Source organism: Phyllostomus discolor, chromosome 8 (genome assembly GCF_004126475.2).
Source record: "Phyllostomus discolor isolate MPI-MPIP mPhyDis1 chromosome 8, mPhyDis1.pri.v3, whole genome shotgun sequence".
Taxonomy (NCBI): Eukaryota; Metazoa; Chordata; class Mammalia; order Chiroptera; family Phyllostomidae; genus Phyllostomus; species Phyllostomus discolor.
The window spans coordinates 79345678-79366178 of NC_040910.2; the positions used below are offsets into that span (position 1 = coordinate 79345678).

The 20501-nt window shown below is 51.2% G+C and overlaps 2 protein-coding genes across 5 annotated transcripts in view; both read left to right on the plus strand.

Moving 5' to 3' along the window:
* Positions 1-9932, plus strand: part of PIGS (phosphatidylinositol glycan anchor biosynthesis class S) — a 23550-nt gene extending 13618 nt beyond the window's left edge. Inside the window, exons 4-12 of the mRNA XM_028521118.2 lie at positions 2458-2547; positions 2822-2913; positions 4083-4290; positions 4572-4714; positions 5418-5532; positions 6660-6805; positions 7521-7621; positions 8372-8582; positions 8938-9932. Coding sequence (XP_028376919.1) covers positions 2458-2547; positions 2822-2913; positions 4083-4290; positions 4572-4714; positions 5418-5532; positions 6660-6805; positions 7521-7621; positions 8372-8582; positions 8938-9210 — 1379 coding nt within the window. The 3' untranslated portion in view covers positions 9211-9932. The remainder of the gene's footprint in view (positions 1-2457; positions 2548-2821; positions 2914-4082; positions 4291-4571; positions 4715-5417; positions 5533-6659; positions 6806-7520; positions 7622-8371; positions 8583-8937) is intronic.
* Positions 9933-10881: 949 nt separating this feature from the next.
* On the plus strand, positions 10882-16661 carry UNC119 (unc-119 lipid binding chaperone). 4 transcript variants are annotated; one of them, XM_028521694.2, is made up of 5 exons: positions 10882-11190; positions 14640-14753; positions 15256-15358; positions 15521-15693; positions 15957-16661. In XM_028521694.2, exons 1-5 carry the CDS (start codon positions 10965-10967, stop codon positions 16067-16069), a joined length of 729 nt encoding a protein of 242 aa, XP_028377495.1. In that variant the 5' UTR covers positions 10882-10964; the 3' UTR covers positions 16070-16661. The 4 variants fall into 4 exon arrangements, with proteins under 4 accessions (XP_028377495.1, XP_035889248.1, XP_035889249.1 ...); XM_036033355.1 differs by lacking the exon at positions 10882-11190 and adding an exon at positions 12982-13274; XM_036033356.1 differs by lacking the exon at positions 10882-11190 and adding an exon at positions 14107-14178.
* The last annotated feature ends 3840 nt before the right edge of the window (positions 16662-20501 follow it).

Consider the following 20501-nt stretch of genomic DNA (forward strand, 5'->3'; position numbering starts at 1 on the left):
TAAAAGCATGCAGGGGTAAATTAGCGTGTTGGCGGGGGACAGCTCCTGAGCAGCTTTACCTTTCCAGTGTAGAGTGAAAGGTTGGGAGTGAGGGGAGTTGGAGGCTGGGTCTGGACCAGGAAGTGCCTGTGTGCCATTTACTTTCTAGCTCTTTAACCTCAGTCACACATTTAAAAATAAATTGTAGCTCATGTGGTTCAACCTAACGTACACACACATACTTTTTCTTTCTCAAAACAAAAATTGGATTACACCGCACATGTTAGATTGCACCTTGATTATTGTCAATTTCTTGTAGACTTTTTAATAATTATGACACAGTATTCAATAATAGTGGAATGGCAAGGAGTATGGAATTTTGATCTAAGAGAGTGGGACTAAATCCTTGGTTTCCCACTTATTTGTGTGAATTTGGGTGAGGTTAACTTCTCTAAACCTTGGTTTTCTCATCTGTTAAATAGGGATAGAAATAGGGTTGTTCATTTACTCAACAGCTATTTATTGAGTACCTATGCCAGGTACTGTTGTGGTTGCTAGAGATATAGCAGTGAACAAAATAGACAAAAAAGAGGAGACAGACAATTAAAAAGATAAGTGAAATGCATGTTAAATGGTGATAGGACTAAAATAGAGTTGCGTAATGAGATAGGGAGGGTTTTTTTTTAGGGGGGTGGGGAGGTCATGGCTATTTTAGATAGGATGACCAGGGGAGGCATCATTTGAAAACAGGCTATTTGAGTAGGGACTGAAAAGAAAAAAGAGATGAAGGAGTAAATTGTGTAGGTATCTGAGAGAGGAGCATTTTGGCAGGGAGTAAAGCAAGTATAAGGTTCTGAGGTAGGAGCAGGGGCAGTGCCTTTCTTTGCAGAACAGTAAGAATCCCGTTGTGGCTAGAGTGAGGTGAATGAGGGACAGTGTTAAGAGGAAATAAAACTAGAGTGGCAAAAGGGGGTAAGACACATACAGCTTTTATTCTGGGTGAGAAGGGAAGCCATTGAAGGGTTTTTTTTTAAAGATGTTATTTGGTTTTAGAGAGAGGGGGAGAGAGGGAGAAAGAGGATGGGGAACACTGATGTGAAAGAGAAACATCAATTGGTTGCCTCTTGACAAAATGATGTTTTTTAAATCCTATCATTTCTTCTGCATATGTGACCTGGAATTCTATAACGAACTTTTTCAATAAATTTTAGGTTCTATTTGTCAAGTCTGGGGGGGAAAAAACACTTTGAGATTGTCTTACAGGTATAGATTAACTTGGGGAGAATTGACATAGGATATTTAATCTTTTCATCTAAGAGCCTTGTATGTTTTCCATTTTATCAGGTCTTTTAAGTCCTTCAGTAAAGTTTCAGGGTTTTTTCTTATAATTTTGTATATTCATTCCTGGGTATCTTTATGTTTTTTATAGATATCACAGTTGGAATTTTTAAAAATACCTGCTTTTCTAATTAGATGTTGCTGGCATTTATCAGAAAGTTACTGATTCTTGGGTATTCTTATATCTAGTCATCTCACCAAATTGTTACTAGTTCTAATAGTTTTTCAGTGGATTCTCTTGGAAAATAATTATACTACTTAAGAAAGTGGCCATTTTCCTAGCTGGTGTGGCTCAGTGGATTGAATGCTGGCCTGTGAACCAAAGGGTCACCAGTTTGATTTCCATTCAGGACTCATGCCTGGGGTTGTGGGCCAGGGCCCCAGTGGGGGGTGTGAGAGGCAACCACACATTGATGTCTCTCTTTCTCCCTCCCTTCCTTTCTGTCTAAAAATAAATAAATAAAATCTTTAAAAAGGAAAAAAAAAGCCCCCAAATGGTCATTTTGTCTTTCTTTCAAATATTCATATTTTATTTCTCTTTTTAAAAAAATATTTATTTATTTTTAGAGAGGAGAAGGGAAGGAGAAAGAGAGGGAGAGAAATGTCAATGTGTGGTTGTCTCTCATGCACCCCATACTGGAGATTTGGCCTGCAACCCAGGCGTGTGCCCTGACCAGGAATCGAACAAGCAGCCCTTTATTTCTCAGGCCGGCACTCAATCCACTGAGCCACACCAGTCAGGGCTATTTCTCTTTCTTATTACATTGGTCAGGAACTTCAGAAAGAATATACTGAATAATAGAGGAACTAGCAGGCATCTTGCTTTATTACTAATTTTAGTGGAACTTTATTTAGTGTTTTCCATTAAATGTGTCATTTGTTTTTATCAAGAATGTTCATTGAACTTAAGTACTTTGGGGCACTTATTAAAGTGGTCATATGGTTTTTCTCCTTTCACCTATTCATGTAATGAGTATGGTAATAGATCTCCCTGTGGGAGAGTACCTCAAGATGAAGGTGGAGTGTACACAGGCAGATGGAAGAGGTGGAGTGTCGTGTGTTTGATGCCATCCATGCAGAAATCGTTAGAATTGGTCTGACACTTGCTCTTCCCATCATGTTCTTTCCATTTCTCTTCAGACAAAATGAAAATTAAGTGCCGTTTCCAGAAGGATTATCGGATGGCTTTGGACCATGAGGAAGAGGCCCTGTCATTGGGCAGTGTGCAAGGTACCAGAAGGGGAGATCACAGCATTTAACATGAAGGCCTGTGTTCCCTTTTGATCCCTCAAGGTGTAGTTTTCATACCTTGTTTTAACTCTAGAATCTCTCTGGGAAAGCTGTGTATGACATGCGTAGCAGCTTGGGCCACGGAGGGCCATGCCTGCCCTCAGTGTCAGCTGGCTGTTGGTGGAGGTGGAGGGGTGGCTTAGGCACTCTGGGGGGGCCAGAGGGAGAGGGATGGCGTTTTTGCTCTTGGTATACCACCTGCTCTTGTCCCCAGAGGCAGAAACCATGTTAGCCAAGTCGCAGGAGCAAGTAGTGGGCTCCCTGAATGTGTACGTGATCTCAGAACGCGCCTCGCTTCTCCCCCAGGTAGGGTGAGCCGAGAGGCTGCGGCCTTGCCTGCCCCCGTCGGCTCCTCCTCCGTGGCCACTCCTGACAGTATCGCCACCCATTTCTTCCATTTGCTGTGGGAAACTCTCCAAATATATTTTATAAAGAATGCAAATACGAATTTTTTCATTAACTTTGGTTTCCTAAATCCAAGACTTATATACGGTTACAGTTCCGATGACCATTTAAAGTGGAAAATAAATCAGTAGGAATAAAAGAAAGAAGCAGGTTTCAGTGGGCTGTGATGGTAACACGGGCAATACACTGAACTTCTCATGAGCCATTGGCTTGGTGGAAGCTATACTGTGTACCACTTTCTTTATGAATGTATAATGAAATATTTAATTCCTGTAAGAAGAGGGAAGAATTTTAACGAATATCTAAGTATCCAGCCTCAGCTTATAATATTAAAGCAGTGTGGTTGTTACCCCATGTGTCTCCATGGTCACAGCCCACTCATTCCAGCCCAAGGTATTTTATATCTTATAGTAATTTTCTTACTTTTTTTTCAAGTTTTATCATTTGTTGTATCTCTATAAACAATACCTTTAATTTTACATATTTTGACCTTTGTACAAATGGTATAATACAGCACATATTCTTCTGCAACTTTCAGTTTGCTCAACATTTATACTTGAGAGAATCATCCGTGATAATATGTGCAGCTGAATCTAATGCATTCAATTTTAAATCTGCCTAATGTTTCATTGTAGTTCATCACAGTTTATCCATTCTGTTGTTGATGGGCATTTGCATTGTCTCCAGTTTTTTATTACAAATCATGCTGCCGTGAGAATTCTTGTACTTGTGGCTTTGCCGTGTGCCATTTCCTTAGATCAGACTGTCCGGTTGTTTGTTCATTCTGCTTTTCTTGTTCAGCATGCCATCTCTTAGTTCCAGCCTATGAAGATTTGACACTTCCTGGAACTGTGTCTCCTGAGAAGGAGGAGGGGACTGAAATGAAGGAAGATGCTCATATATACCCATAGCCCAGAAATACTGAGATAACAGTTCGCTATGAATCTAAAGAGAGGTGTATGCCTGTTGGTCAGCGGCACAAGGCCAGATGCTCAGAGGCAGGAGCCAGAGTGCTCTTTTGCATTCTTCTCTGAGCTGTGGGCATTCTGTGCCTTGCTTGCCCCTCGCAGGACATGATGAGCTACATTGGGCCTAACAGGACAGCATTCATGAGAGGAATAATACACCGGCAGGCTTTTAACATCATTGGGCGCCGCATAGTCCAAATAGCCCAGGCCATGTCTTTGAATGAGGATGTGCTTGCTGCGGCCCTGGCTGACCACCTTCCGGAGGACAAGTGGAGCTCTGATAAGAGGCGGCCTCTCAAGTCCAGCTTGGGTAGAGTGACCGGGCTTTACTACGGGAAGGGAGAGGGAAATGAACTATGTGGAGGCATTAGGGCAGGAGGGGAATCTGCATGCCAACTCTTTACTTCTTTCTTCTGTAGTTTCAACTTTTTCTTAAAGCGCCCAGTGTTCCTCATCCCAGTTTTATCCTCCCACTGGTTCTGTGATGGCAATCAGCGCCATTCTAGAGGAGACGCAGGTTCAGCTCAGCCAGGGGTACGGGCTGCCCCTCATCCACCAAAGCCTCTGGATTCCTGACTCCTGTTTCCGTAGGCTATGAGATCACCTTCAGTTTACTCAACCCAGACCCCAAGTCCCATGACGTGCACTGGGACATCGAGGGAGCCGTCCGGCGATACGTGCAGCCCTTTCTGAATGCCCTCAGTGCTGCCGGCAACTTCTCTGTGGACTCTCAGGTGAGGCTGGGAGCAGGCAGAAGAGTCCTTTTCTTGGCTGCACTGTCCTTTTCAAAATCCATCCATATTTAGTATTCACAAGTGTAGTCTGCTCTAGCTCTTTGGGCTTGTTGACTGGCTAGGCATTTCCTTTGTATGTGGCTCTGGTGTCTACTTCCCCTCCGTGTGAGCAGCTCAGGGAGTTTCATCCATGCTTCTTTAAAAACTGACTTCCTTATGGCTCCCTCCAGAGCCGTATTTACCAGTCGTGCTGTCCTAACAACAACAGAAAATCTTCCTGAACTACGCTAATGTAGTAACAGTAAAGAAGAGAAGAATGTAGCTTTCTGTATAATACAGTGAGGGAAAATGTGGGGGAAACTTTACTCAGGTCTTGGTAGTAGGAGGAAGTACTTCTGAATGACTGACTTGATTGGATCTGAATTCTGTTTGATCTGAATTCTATTATTCTTTGCTTTCCTCTTTGTTTAGGCTGTGAGAAAGGCTGGTGAACTGCGGTTTTCAAAGAACATATTCAGCGTTCTAACCTTACCCTTGGCTTTGTTATTTTTTCCTGCACCTGTCTTCTCTCAGCCCTGATTTGGTCTATTATATTTCGTCCTGTCATAATTTTACCTTGTTAAGCCACCTCAAATCTTTTTTTTGGGACAAAGTGGACTATACATCACTAAACAAAATAACACCCTCCCTCTTTGCTCTCTAGATCCTTTACTATGCGGCGCTGGGGGTAAACCCCCGCTTCGACCCGGCTTCCTCCAGCTACTACTTGGCTGCACACAACCTCCCCCATGTCATCAACCCAGTGGAGTCCCGCCTGGGTGAGCTCCTGAGGTCGGGGGGCTTTCTGCTGGGTTGGGGGTGGGGGGCCGGAGGGCTCCGCCTGCGCTCGGAGGTGGGTCGTGTATAGCGATGGTCTGCAGGTTAGGTTGGTCTGAGGACGTCGAGAGAGTGTTGGGCATTAGGCAACGTGATCGGGACACTCTCTCCCCACATCACCATATCCAAAAGCATTTATTAAACATGTTTCCAGGACTTTCTGTAAATGAACAGACAGTGTATGTCTCCCTCCCTGCAAACCACCCAGAAAAGATAGGTCCACACATGTAGGAAAGATAACAGCAAAAGTACATGAAGGCAGAATGAGGAACCTTGAAACTAGGATGCCAGTTTTTCATTTTGGGGGTGTGCTCAGGAAAAGTAGGTGTCGCCAAGAACTGCAATACATACAGGAAAACGAAAATGAGCGTATCACTAGTTGTGGAATTTAAGACACCAGAGCTAGGCCCGGGGGCAGAATGGGAGGTCTTGGCAGATTCCACCCTTGGTCTTTTCAGCAAAGTATGAGGGACTGCTTTGTAGCAGTGCTGAGTGCAGAGACAGATTTCAGGCAAGGGGACTGTGAGCGTAGATGTAGAAGAGTAAGAGCACATAGACCTGCAGGAAGCTCAGCGAAGTGTACTGTGGCTGAATTGCGAGGGGGTGACCAAGATGATGTTGGCGAGGCAGGCAGGCCTCAGATCATAAAGGACCGCTCTGAGGCTCTTGAACTTTAACTTGGTGTGAATGGCTAGCCACGGAAGGATGCTAAGCAGGGAACTGACATGAGGTCACATTTATACTTGTGCATAAAACAAGTTACAGTAATATGGGTGAATGTGGCAGTGGTCCCGAGGGTTGACTTAGACATTTAAGGGAGGCCTATTGGGGGAGGGGAGATTCCAGGGGCATTTTGGGGCTAAGGACTGCACTTCATGTACGTGGTACATCTTGGGAGAATGTTCAGAGGCTCTTTGCCACAGAAACCCAGGACTGGAGAATATCCCAGTGGTTTTCATTGGGGAAAAACAAAGCCCAGAGTCAGTGACCACGTGTTAGAGGCTGACCTAGCACCGAGATCTGGATCTAACTCGTTTACTGTTCTGACTCCCCTTCTCTCTGTACCCAGGATCCAGTGCCACCTCCCTTTACCCTGTGCTCAACTTTCTGCTCTATGTGCCTGAGCTTGCCCACTCTCCCTTGTACATTCAGGACAAGGATGGGGCTCCGGTGGCCACCAACGCCTTCCACAGTCCCCGTTGGGGTGGCATTATGGTAATGTTCACACTGTGCAGACCCAAGAGCCCAAGTTTCGGGGGTACACAGATGTTCCCTGAGATGGTTCTGCTGTTGTTCCTCTGGTGTCCTCCATGGCCCAGCTGGTGGGAGGGCAGGCACCGAGGAGGTGGGGGTACTGTGAGCTTGTGCTCCTCCTCTGCCGCCCCCACTGCTTTTTATGATGTCAATATTTTCTAAAATATGGCTTATTTATTTATTTATTTATTTTTAGACAGAGGGGAAAGGAGGGAGAGAAACATGGATGTGTGGTTGCCTCTCACACGCCCCCTACTGGGGACCTAGCCTGCAACCCAGGCATGTGCCCTGACTGGGAATTGAACTGATGACCCCTTGGTTTGCAGGCTGGCGCTCAATCCACTGAGCCACACCAGCCAGGGCTAAAATACAACCTTTTTGTATGTAGTAGTTTGTACTTAGTAAGGACTCTTCATTGGGAATTTTGTATCTTCTATCAGACTGGGAGTTTCTCCAAAATGGAATAAAAATGACCTTTTGTAGGATTTTTGAGGGGGTAATGAAGATAATTTATGGAAAGCTCCTAATAGGTATTCAAAAAATAGTTAAACCATCAGGTTTATAATTTCTGAAGAGCACAGACTGTGTCTGCCTTTTCTCTCATGGTCACCAGAGCATCTAGGGCACAGCTGTGCCATTCCTGGTGTGACATGAAGCAACCTCATCCCCTGTGCAGGTGTACAACGTGGACCCGAAAGCCTACAATGCCTCGGAGCTACCCGTGCGAGTTGAGGTGGACATGGAGCGAGTGATGGAGGTGTTCCTGGCTCAGCTGCGGTGAGGTCCTAGGGGGTCCACGTGGGCACATGGCCCCTGATTCGAATAAAATCTCACCTGGCAGGGTTACCTCAGCTGTGCCTAGAGCCCTAGGAAACCAAGAAATGTTTCCAAGGATCACTTGGTTTTTCTCCTAAGAAAAACTAGTTGCCAACAAAAACTTTTAAGAAAAAATAGACTCATGAATTGTCAGGTCCCTGGGTTGTGATTAGGGATGCTTAAGAAAAATGGCCATTGATTCTTATGCCAACTAATCTATTGGTAGTGGCTGCGTGATGCCCTGTGTTGAGGATTCTTTGGGCTCTTTAGGAAAGAGGATTCTGATTGATTAGCAGTGCTGCCATGGGTGCGGGAATGGAGAGGCACAGCACCCGCATCTGGTCAGAGATGGTCTTGGATCATCCCTTCACTAAGGCTTGGTGGCCCCATGTGTCCAAAGACAGGGTAGATGGGGTGATGAGGATTAAACTTAAGTTGGTGTTACCAGAAATATTTTAGTCATGGAACCTTTCGTCAAATAAGATCTTGGAAGTCCAATATAGAAACAGGGAAAAGCTAAAGCACAGGTAAACCAGGGCTTGGGGTACTGGATTGCTTAGTGTTGCCACTTACCTCCCAAGAAGACCCTGAGGCCCTTCCCTGCAGCCCCTGTGGGCCTGGGTAAGGTTGAAAATCCATCGCTGTAGGAATCTTAGCCATCCTCTCCCACCTTCTAGTCAGCCCCTTTGACATTCTTTGCTGTTCCTACAGGCTGCTCTTTGGGATTTCCCAGCCCAAGTTGCCTCCAAAATGCCTGTTTTCAGGGCCTAAGAGCGAAGGGCTCATGACTTGGGAGGTAGATCAGCTGCTGTGGGCTCGGTCTGTGGAGAACCTCGCCACAGCCACCACCACTCTCACTTCCCTGGCCCAGCTTCTGGGCAAGATCAGCAACATTGTCATTAAGGACAATGTGGCATCCGAGGTAAGCGGGCGGGGGTGGATTCAGTGGCCCAGGATTGCAGTGGCCACTGAGGGTCAGGGTGTGGGGAAAGTAGAGCCAGCGGGGGTCCAGGGTGTGTGTGGGCATGCCAGCCTTGGGTGCCCTGGGCTTCCTCTAGAGGGCGGGGCCAGCCCCCAGCGGGAGTGTAGATGGGGGGAAGTGAGGTTTTAAGCAGGCACTAAGGAAGTACACCATAGCCCTTTTATACTAGCCTCTCTATAACCTGGGCAAACTCCAGGTAACCTGTCCGGTAGATGGAAGGAACAGTAAAACCTGTCACCCCTACCCTCTTTATCAGTGCCTAGGACTCACTGGTGACCCCCTGCCCCCTTCCTAGGTGTACAGGGCTGTAGACGCAATCTATGAGGCAGTGTTGGAGTTGACCTCTGGGCACCTGGCCTCTGCCTTTGTCGCCAGCCGGAAAGCTGTGACATCCTCGGAGCGTGCCTTTTTTGATCCCTCACTCCTCCACCTCCTCTATTTCCCTGATGACCAGAAGTTTGCCATCTATATCCCGCTCTTCCTGCCGATGGCTGTGCCCATCGTCCTGTCTCTGGTCAAGATCTTCCTGGAGATCCACGAGTCCTGGAGAAAGCCCATGACAGACTGAGCAGGGCAGTGTCTCGGCAGGAAGCCTTCCTTTCTGGCCGGGGCGGGAGATGCTAGATGGAGAGGCACATAAACGGGGCCTGCCGAGAAGGAACTGTCTCCAGCCTCCCCCGTTGCCTCTCCAGCCACCAAGTGTAACACTCCGTTCTTCTGGCTCAGATGTCCCACCCCCATCCTCAAAAGATGTGTCATCTTGGTCTCCTTCTCTGGCGTGAGCTTGAAGGCCCTTTACCTCTGGGGCAGAGGCAGCTTGTGCTTCTGCCCTGTCCCTCAGCCCTTTTGCACTGAGAGGGAGCATCAGGGGAAAGCCCGGGTTGGGTTGTTCTCTAGCCCCTTCCCCTCCGTGCTTCCCTCTGCCCCTCAGAGAGAGCCCAGCACCGCTCTTGTGGAAGGACCAGGCACAGGTCACCTCCTCCTCCTGGCTAGTTATATCTGTTGAGTTACAGCCTCATGCTGTGTGTGGCGGAGGTTCCCTTCACTCTTTTGTAGAGACCTGGGATCAAACATGCCTGAATTCAAACCCTGGCTTCTGCACTTACCATCTGGGGGGCTCTGAATAAGCTACTTAATCTCCCTGAGCCTCAGTTTTTCATTTGTTAAAAACTATGACACTAGTGATACCTCCCTTACAAGGTGGGTGTGAGGAGTAAATGTGATATGCATTTGAAAGTGTCTGGCATATTCTAGGCTCTCAATAAATAGACTGAATTGGAATGACATGAAGTTTGAGCAGAGCTTTGGTTCACTCACATGTAAGTAATGGTCACCTAGTATCTGTCCTGGGCTCACAGGCCACCATGCTTCTGACTGGCCATGTGACCTGCCTCCCTGTTCTGGGGGCCCTGGGGTGGCTTAGACAGCTAGGCAGTTGTCCCTTGGCGTGTCTTGGTTTGCCCAGCAAGGCTGTTAACATCTACTTCTGCTTTTTAGCTGGGGGTTTGGGAGAGAATTGTGCTAGTGTAAGACTTCAGAAAGTAACTCTTTTATGAATTCAGAAAAAAAGAATATATTGCCCTGGCCAGGTAGCTCAGTTGGTAGAGCATTGTCCCCCATATGCCAAAGTTGCAGGTTCAATCCCTGGGCAGGGCACAAACAAGAATCAACCCATGAATGCATAAATAAGTGGAACAACAAATTGATGTTCCTTTCTCCCTTCCTCTCTCAAAATCAATTTAAAAAATATATTGAGCATTGGTACTGTGCCACGTGGTGAGTTATAGGGAACAAAGACAGGATCCCTGCTTTCCCAGAACTGTTCTTTTAGGGGGAAGAGTCTGAACAAATGAAACATTTCAAATAATGCACTAGAAAGAAAAACCAGGCTGGTCAGATACTGGCTGCCGTTAGTAGTTTGAATTGGGTGCGAGGGAGAGCCTTTGAGCAGATGACATTTGAGCTGAGACCAGAAGGACAAGAGGCCACCCAGGGGGGGTTGGGGAGGGGCGTATCCCAGGCAAAGATCCTGAGATGGGAACTCGCTTTAGGGGCGGAGGGAAGGGCAGAGGGCGGAGCACAGGAAAGGTAGCCAGGACCCCTTGATAAAATTAGTGAAGCCTAGGGCGAGCACCCACCTTGCCCTGGGTGAGTAGCGGGGTCCGCGCGTCCCCATCCTTTCAGCTAGGTGGGCGGGCCCAGGGGCGGGGCGGGGCGGTACCTGAGGCCCTGGCGGGGGTGGGGCTGCAGACTCCTCTTGCTTAGCTCCAGCCAGCGCAGGCAGCCACAGCGGCAGTAGGCGAGCGGCGGCCCCACGAGGCCATGAAGGTGAAGCAGGGCTGCAGCGGGGCCGGGACGGGGGCGGAGTCCGCTCCAGGGGCCTCGGGCCTGAGCGTGGAGCTAAAGCCAGAGCTACAGCCTCAGGCGGAATCCGAATCCGGGTCCGAGTCAGAACCCGAGGTAGGCCCAGGGCCCAGGCCGGGGCCGCTGCAGAGGAGGCAGCCGATCGGGCCGGAGGACGTGCTGGGGCTTCAGCGGATCACGGGCGGTGAGCACCGGCGAGGGAGCCCGCCTGAGGGAGGGAGGGGGCCCTCGCAAACCCCGGCCCCCGCCCCCTTTCCCGCCCTCCCCTTGCCTCGCCTCCCCCACCGGATACCCCTCGCCTGAGTCCCGTACCCTTCTGCCGCCAAGCCTGAGATCTCCATGTCCCCCCTTTCCCTCATCTCCTGTGCTCTCTCCTCTCCCTTTAGAGATTTATTTCCACCCCACTCCTTCCTTTTTGAGGAGTCCAGCCCTCTTTCCCGTGGTGGAGGTGGGGCAGCAGCTGCAACTGTGACCCCTTCCCCGTGAGGTTTTTAGAGCCCTTTGAGTCTTTCCTCTGCAGTAGTGAGGAGGGAGGCTGAGTGCAGTCTGTCCTCAGTCCCCAGCCTGCAGGCGAGAGGTAGAGGCTGAGTTGCTCAGGTGACATGAAGACCCTCAGGTCTCCCTGACCGTTAATGCCCTCACTCTGGATCCCCTAGGAAGTGGGGCCATCTCCCTCCCCAGGAAAGGACCTGAGCAGGAAGCTTCAGTGGGTTGGGCCCGGGACCTCCAAAGGGAGTAGGTTACCACCCCCCTTAGCCTGGACCAGGCCCAGTCCCTTTCTTGGAGGCCTGGAGGTCTCCACGGTGGTTGAGTTTCTGAGCTGGACTGCCTGGGTTGTCCCAGCTGTGCCATAACTTACTGTGTGACCTCGGGCAAGTAACCTCACTTCTCTGAGCATGTTCATCTGGAAAATGGGGATAATGGCACATTATAGGGCCATTGTGAAAAATTCTCTGATTTTGCACAGTGCCTGGCATGCTGTGCATGCTTGGTAACAGGGCTCTTTTGTGAGTAGTACTGAGGGCCCCATAGGACTACTGGCTGCTGCCTGGAAGCAGACAACTGGGCATTCAGAGCAGTAGAGGGGGGTCACCATAGGCAGGGAACGAGGGCTAGGAAGCCTCATGGAAGAAGTGGTAGCTGAACCTCAAAGAACAGAAGAAGGCATTTGGAAAGGTAGTTGACTGCCTTTCGCTTTGGCCTCATTCATCAGTGACCCTGCCTTGGCTCCCTCTGTGAGCAACTCGGGGTCTCTTTGTGGAGGTGCAGGTGCTGGAATGGGCCTGAGCTCTGGAGCTGTAGGAGCAGCAGGGCCCACGGCTGCCAGACAGAGCCGTGGAAGGGATCGTGATAGCAGGTCTGGGCCTGTACATCTGGGTCCCTAGGGGACCAGCTTCTCCTTCCTCTCTGAGCCAGGCAGCAGCCATTCTTGGCTGGGCCTCCAGAGTGCTGAATTGCCTTGCTCAAGTAGGCACTGGTACTGAGAGGGGCCTGGACCAGTCTGATGTTGGTGCCAGTTGGGCTATAATTGGCAAAAGCAGCATTTGGGATTCAGATTAGCTCAGGGGCAGAACTTCCTTATAGGATGTCTGGAAGAGAGGCTGACCTGTCCAGGTCCTAGGTAACTTTAGAGGTTATTTTGCACCTACTGGGGCAGAGGGGTGTTCAGCCCACATACCACCATTTGTCTCCTAACTTGGAGGAAATTCATAGCCCTTAAGCTGAGGCATCTGTGGGGGGTGAGTGGAGGAAGGAGCTTATAGAGGGAGCTCTCTCCTCTATAGAAGTTGAGGACAGGGTGCCAGGGCTTGCCATCCTGGCACCTCCTGGTCTCTTCTGACCCTAATCCCATAGGTTGGAGGTTTGCTCCACCTGGATTACTGGTCCCTGAATCCAGCTTAGAAAGCTATTTGTGGCTGAGGGGAAGGGAGCAGTTGTGTTCCAAGCCCTTGGCCACTCTGCCCCTTCTCTGGCCTGACCAGGCAGAAAGGAGGGAGTGGCTGTGGTGTCCTGAGCCATTGGCATCCCCTGCCCCTCACTTCCACTAAGGACTGAAGGGTTGATAGGTTGAGTTGCAGTAGGAGAGGCTGAGATCAGACTGCAGGAAGTTCCCAAATGAGAGGAGAAGCTCCAAAAGTTGGAGACTAGAGGAAGGGGATGTTTTACATGGAGCTGGAATGCTGCTCCCAGTTTTGCCACCTCCTCTCCCTGCGCTCCGCACCTTCTTTCTGCATCTTTGGACTAGTGCTTACTTTTTGTGAAAATAAGGTGTGTACGGGGTGAGATGGGACTGCCCACTTCTATTTCCTCCTTCTGCCTTCTCCTTACCATGGGCTAAGGTGGACAGGCCAGGGCTCAGGCCCCTTCCCAAGCCTGGTGTAGTTTCTGCTGGACGCCAGGGTGCTAGGTGGCTACCAGGAGGGCTTCGTGCATGGTGCTGCCCCAGGCTTGGGGAATAGAGAACGACTTTACATTTACTTCCTCTTCCTGCCCCAGAGGAATAGGAGGTGGCCCAGGGGCCTGGTGTGGGGGGTGGCGATTTCCGGGCCTCTATGGGGAGGATGTGGTGCTGTACAGGCTGATAGCACCGGAGTCCCTCGCTGCCCCTTCCTATTTGTTGCCAGGGCCTCCGGAGCACTTGCAGTTGCTGCAGGCGTTGGATCAGGCCCTGGTATTCCTGAGCTGCCTCAGGCGGGTCCGCCCCTGTTCCTGGTTCCTCTTCTGCCTACTGAGGACTCCCCTTTACCCCCATGCACGCCCTCTGCTGCACCTGCCACACCCTCTTCCTCCCCCCCCCCCACCCCCCCTGCTCTTCTCTCTGGGAGTGGCTCAGAGCCAAGGCTGGCTAAATGACCTTTGAAGGGGTTCCCTCTGTTTGCTAAGACTTCCTCCCGTTTGGAGAGCAACAGGGGAGGGGAGCAAAGATGGCTCCCTTCCCCCAATACTCCAGGTTCTGGATTTGAGTCAGCAGAGCTTTGGCTAAGCTGCTTAAGGGAGCCAGGCTTGTATAAGCTGCTTATGGGGCTAGGAGGTGACGGGGGTGGGGGGCAGGGTTGAAGAAGAACAGGGAAGGGGTTGTTCCTCTGCCCCAACACCCCATCACTACCCAGGCCAGGGAGGGTTGTTGGCCGACACACCCAGATGTAGCACCAGGGGCAGCCATGTGGCGGAGGTGAGGGTGTCCCCCAGAGAACCACTGCCTCCTAAGGGCAGGCTGTGTCCTTTCAGAGTGAAGTTCCTAAAGGCAGGGCTGTGTCTGCCCTATCATGCTGGGGGCTTGCCATGAGAATGGAGACCCACTTCACTCAGAGTCACCAAGCCAGCCCTGGCAAAGCAGAGTCTGGAATAGGGCCCTCTCAGCTCCAGGGTAGGAGGGAAAATGTGGGGGAGGTGACCTGTCCTCCACTCTTCTCTGCCCTGCCCCTCCCTGCCCCCAGAGGCCACTAGGTGGAGCTGTTGGTCCCCATTAGATCCCGGTCAAGGAGCTGCCTCCCCCCACATGGTGGGGTTCCTCAAGGGCAGGGGCTCATTCCTCTTTATTTGGAAGGCAGTGACCTTAGGGATCTGAGAAAGTAGTAGCTAGTCCGGAGTCCCACACAAGCTGAGCTGGCAGCAGCCACCTGTCTCCCCTAGACTACCTGTGCTCCCCGGAGGAGAATATATATAAGATCGACTTCATCAGGTTCAAGATTCGGGACATGGATTCAGGCACTGTCCTCTTTGAAATCAAGAAGCCCCCAGCCTCAGGTGAGTGGCGGGTGGGCCGTGGACAGAGGGAGTGGATGCGAGCCGTGAGGTGGGCTCCCAGGGACCATTCGGGACGCAGAGGGGTCGGACCAGAGCTCGGCGTGGACCTCACTATTCCCAGGAGTTCTCAGCCCGGTGCCTGCCACTGGACACGCCTCTTGTTTTCCTTCTCATCCGCTTCTGGGATTGGACATTTTGGGACAGTTCTGTCCCTTCAGTCCCTGACAGCTTGCCCTCTGAAAACCTTCCTGGGAACTACAGTCCTTGGGCCCCAGGCCTCGTGTCTCCTTGTGGCCCCTGGGAACCTCAGTTGAAAATTTTGACTTGCTGGCCTAGAGCCTGCAGGTGGAACCGTTCAGCCAAAGGTCTGAACTCTCCGTGTGCATCAGAATCTCCTGGGAGTTTATAAAAGTTCTGAGAGATGGGGGCCCTGGGGTGAAAGCCTGGGTGGGCCTGGGCCCCAGTCTGAAGCCCACTGAGCCCCAGCTGGGGTGCATTGCAGAGCGGTTGCCCATCAACCAGCGGGACCTGGACCCCAATGCTGGGCGCTTTGTTCGCTACCAGTTCACGCCTGCCTTCCTCCGCCTGAGGCAGGTGGGAGCCACGTGAGTCACTGGGCCGGGGTGGGGGGGGCAAGGGCCGGAGGTGAGGGTGGGGTGGGAGTGAGCCCTTCCTGAGTTCTCCCTGAGCCTCTCTCAGGGGCAGTCTGCTGAACCTGGCTGGTTGACTCCCAGGCCGAGCTCAGCCCCACTCCTTCTCTCCCTCAGGGTGGAGTTCACGGTGGGAGACAAGCCTGTCAACAACTTCCGCATGATTGAGAGGCACTACTTCCGAAACCAGCTGCTCAAAAGCTTTGACTTCCACTTTGGCTTCTGCATCCCCAGCAGCAAGAACACCTGCGAGCACATCTACGACTTCCCGCCTCTGTCTGAGGAGCTGAGTGAGTGGGCAAGGCCCCGTGGGCGGCGGACTCAGGGAGACCAAGCTGGGGGGAGGTTGGGTCTGACCCCCTTTCTTCCCACCTTGGGTCTCTTGTGTCTGGCCACCATTCCCACGTCACCTATAGGGAAACTCAGGCTCAGAGAGGCCCGGGGAATTCTTTGAGGTTGTTTGGCTGGTCCTCATCCCACGGTCCTGCAGGCCCTGTGGTGGCCTGGAGCTGGCTCCTGAACTCTGCCCCACCTGGCTGGGCCTCTCTTGCAGTCAATGAGATGATCCGCCACCCCTATGAGACGCAGTCTGACAGCTTCTACTTCGTGGACGACCGGCTGGTGATGCACAACAAAGCAGACTATTCCTACAGCGGGACGCCCTGACCCCTGCGGCTGCTCCTGCCCCAGGACGGCCCCGGGCCCTCGGCCGCAACTGCCCCACACTTACCTCTCAACCCCAAGTCTTCTGCCTGGGGAGTGTCCCAGGAGCCCTGGACCCTGAGTCTGTGTTGGGAGTGGGGGTGTCTGATGTCCTCAGTCTAAGCCCATAAAGCTCATGGGTTCCAGCACCTGGGGTGGGGTAGGGTGGTAGGGGGGCTCTTTGCCTTCACGTCCAGGAAGGCCTCCTGTGGGAGTAGACAGGACTTCTGGACAGCCTAGCTGGGCCTCTTGGCTGTTGCAGAATAGTGTGCACCTATCCAGGCTGTGACTGGGTCAGGGCAGGGGCCCCTTCCTTGTCTCCTGCCTACCGCCGGCAGGCCATTTAGATTTGTTAATTCACAGATGAAGATCCATGATGGGGTCTGGCTGCCAAGCTTCCCAAGGGAGCCTGGGCCCTGGCCCCAGTCCTAGCCTCCACCATCAGGGGCCAAGACACTGCCTGGGGTGTGGGAGGGATCGGCCCAGACTGCCACCTGTGGTAGGGGCTGGACTGACTGTATATAGTTTTCAATAAACTCTTCCTCCTTTTCTGTTCTCTGGTTGTGGGCCAGCATATGCCTGTTGGGGAGGCAAGGGTGGGGGTCAGGCAATAATGTAGTCCCCAAGTCCTCTTGTGTCCTAATCCTCTCGGCACCTCGAGTCAGCATTTAGTGTGTGTTACAGCTGGACACGGTTCTCTGATAAAGAAGGAGATTCAGTGTGGTGATTGCTGGGGGGAGGGGATATAAGGGGACTAAATGGCAACAGTAAGAATTAAAAAAAAATCAAGCTCTGGCTGGTGTGGCTCAGTGGATGGAGTGCCAGCCTGTGAAGCAAAGGGTCATCAGTTCGATTCTCAGGGCACATGCCTGAGTTGCTGGCCAGTCCCCAGTTGGCATGTGAGAGGCAACCACACATCGATGTTTCCCTCTCTTTCTCCCTTCTTTCCCCTCTCTTTAAAAATAATTAAACAAATCTTAAAAAAAAAAAAAGGGTGAGGAGATTCAGAGGAGGGGGAAGCTGTAGGTCGAAGTCAGCCAGCCCTGACAGAACAGAGGCTGCTGGGACAAGGGCCCCCAATCTAGGGTGGCAGGGAAGGCATGGGGATGTGGTCTTGTTCTTTACCCTACCTTCTCCGACCCCCGAGGCCACTAGGACCACTAGGTTGTGCTTCCAGCCCTCCTCAGAGAGAGGAGGCAGACAGGGCTGTGGCTAAGGCCTGGAGCCCTCAGCCGCCTTGGGCAGCCCCCTGGCCTGGCCACCCTGCATTTCACACAGCCCCCAGCCCCACCCCAGCCCCAGAAGAGGTCTTCCTTTCCTTCATGAAGTTCAGAAACTCCGGTAGGTGGAGAGCTTATCTCAGGATTCATACCCTACTGTTCCAGGCGCTAAGTTGGATATGTCTGATAATCGGTCGTCTCTGGGCTGAGGAGTTAAGTCTAACCTTTAAGGGGCCTAGATGCACCGGCATTTGGCCAGTTCCTGTGGAGCACTTGCTGGGGTCCAGGGCCTGGGCTGCACTCAGAATTCTAAAGTGAGTGAGGCACGGAAAAAAGACCTGTCCCTAGAATGCAATGGGCCGGGCATATAGGGGAGCAAGAGCCACCTGCTTGGAGGGTTCTGGGGAGGAACCTTGGAGGAGGCAGGGTTGGAATAGCATGTGAACTCAGGATGACTTTGATGGGAAGAGAGGGGAGAGCGCATTTAGGCACAGGGAGCAGCGTAAAGCAAAGGTTTGGAGGCAAGATTTATGAGGTGTGTCCAGGAGAGTGTATTTGTAGTGTGAAAGGGAGGCAGCTCTGTGGAGCCTTGCTCAGATGTTGGGGCTTCTCCTGGGGAAGGCGGGGGCCATGGAGGAGGAGGACGTGGTCAGATTATCTCTGGCTGCTGAGTGAAGGCTGGATTGGAAAGAGACTAAAAATAACATTGAGTGCCGAGCCCACAGCTGGGCACTTCGTATGTGTTAACAGAATGCTCACAATAATTTCTGAGGAAGGTGCTATGATTATGCTCATTTTGCAGAAAATGCAGGTGCAGAGAGATTAGTTTGCCTTGCCAGTGTTGCAGTTCAGTGGCGGTGTCAGGATTCAGATCCAGGCAGCCTGACCCTGAGTCTGCGCACTGCCCTGCAGAGGCAGAGGGTGTGCTGAGGGACAGGGATCCAGTGAGAGAGATGGAGGCGAACTGGGTCAGGCCCGTATGCACGGAGATGGGGAGGAAGATGTGAGGCTGAGATTTTCAAGAGGCAAAATCTCCAGGACTGGCGGTAGATGGGGTGAGGGACTTGGAGACAAGGAGGAGCTGAGGTTGAATCCCTGGTTTTGACTCGAGGGTTGGGATGGATAGGGCTGTCGTTCCCGGGCCTGGGAACCCAGGTTGGATCATGGTCGGGGCTGGTGAGAGGTGATAAGTTCAAGTTGGAACCTGCTGTGGTGTGGTCCGCATGTCCTGGCAGAGGTGATCAGGAAACAGGAAATTTGGGCACTGAGACCCAGAAGGGGATGAGGGCTGGAGACAGCGATGCCTGGAGGTCAGGGGTCACAGTTGATTGCTCATGGTGTGGGGTGGCTGAGGTTATGGGGTCCCCAAGTAGCACTATTGGGGTTTGGTGAGCAGGGGGCAGAAGTGCCAAATGTCCTCTAATTAATGGGGCACTCAGTGCCAACAGTCCACACCCCCAACTGAGGGTCACTGAATGAGAGCCTGTAACCCTAGGGAAGGCTGGGAGCGTTTGAGAGAGGGGTGGGGGGTGAGGAGTAGTAATGGAGATGGGGTAGCTGCTGTAAAGCTGGGCATAGGAGCCTGTTTTAGAGCAGCCGGTTGTGATGAAGCAAAGGGAAGAAAGAATTTTGCCAAGAAGCAGGTGGTCAGAAATTGCCACAAAGGTGAGGAAGGGGCATGGGGTGGGGCTGGGGATTGGTTGGCAGATGAGGCTATATAAGTATAGCAGTATTTGGGGTCGGAGGTGGTGTTTGTGGGGTTACAAGAGAAGTTACGGTGAACAAGAAGGCCTCTTGGGCCTACACTGGTGTCAGGAAGAGGACCCTCTCCTGCCACCTGACAACAGTCCCCACTGTGCCACTGGTACCTGCCCCACGGTGAGGTCCTTACCGCTGCAGCAGGTACCAGGTTACCAGGTTGGCACTCACCCAGAGAGGCCTGTGTCCCTGGGCCCCTGTCTCCTTTTAAGTCTCTATGTCTCTGGCATTGGTCTGGCTGCTAGTGGGGCCCCTTGCTGCATCTGGTTCCTGGAACTTTCCCTAGGGACCCAGGGGATTCCTGGACGGTAGAAGGAGGAAGACACGTGGGGTGGGGCTAGTCCTGGCTGTGATTAGCCCGAGCTATTGACTTTGAAAGGTTGTTCTGGACTGCGCTTGGATTCTGTCACTTTGAAGTCAGCCAGATATTTTCACTTTGACTCTTCAGGGGTGTCATGAAGACCCTACCATTGGGTTGAGCAACAAAGCCCAGACACTAGAGGGGGACAGCCCATTCACGCCCACCTGGGCTGGCTGCAGGCTGCACTTGGGGCTGCTGAGCCCGCAGTAAAAGACTGGGATGCTTCCCTTCCAGCTGGGGAAGAGCCACGGTATCAAGCCCCCCGGGCCTTCCTCCCTAGTTGTCTAAGAGCCACCCCCCACTTCTCCACCATCTGGCAACTAGTGCAGAGGTGCCTGACTCTCTTATGTGTCCTGGACCTCTCTTATGTGCCCTGGACAATAGTCTGCTGGAGCACATGGACAGTAAGGTGTTTATGTGCACAAAACGTATGGTAACCCTGTATTTTTAGGTTAAAAACTGTATATAGGCACCTCTATCCACATCTGTTCTGCAATCACTATAATGTGATATGAAAACATCTGTGATTTCTCTTCCCAATGGCGAAGTCACAGAGTCTGCTAAAGCTATTGTGGTTTGCTGCTGATGTTCATAATCAAGGGAAATTCTAAATTTGAGGTAGAGATGAATAAAAATGAAGGTGTGGTGTCTTTTAATTTTATTTTTTTAGATTTTTAAAATATTAATTTGAGAAAGAGAGAAACACTGATTCATTGTTCTACCCATTCATGCATTCATCGGTTGATTTTTTAAATTTAAATTATTGTATTGTTGTTCAATTACAGTTGTCTGTATTTTCTCCCCATCCCTCTCATTGGCTGATTCTTGTATGTGCCCTGACTGGGGATCAAACCCACAACCTTGGAGTATTGGGATGACGCTCTAACCAACTGAACTACACAGCCAGGGCAACTGAACTGCACAGCCAGGGCTATGAAGGTATAATATCTTTATCCAAGTTCATCGGACCCATGAATTTTAACCAGTTTTAAAACTCTCAGGTTTAGAGCCTCTAAACAAAAGGGGTAATTTCCCCTAATGGACTTCCAGACCCTGT

Coding starts and splice junctions, on each gene's coding strand:
- UNC119 (XM_028521694.2), top strand. CDS start 10,965: ATGAAGGTGAAGCAGGGCTGCAGCGGGGCCGGGACGGGGGCGGAGTCC. Junction 14,754..15,255: donor CAAGAAGCCCCCAGCCTCAG/GTGAGTGGCGGG, acceptor GGTGCATTGCAG/AGCGGTTGCCCATCAACCAG. Junction 15,694..15,956: donor GCCTCTGTCTGAGGAGCTGA/GTGAGTGGGCAA, acceptor CCTCTCTTGCAG/TCAATGAGATGATCCGCCAC.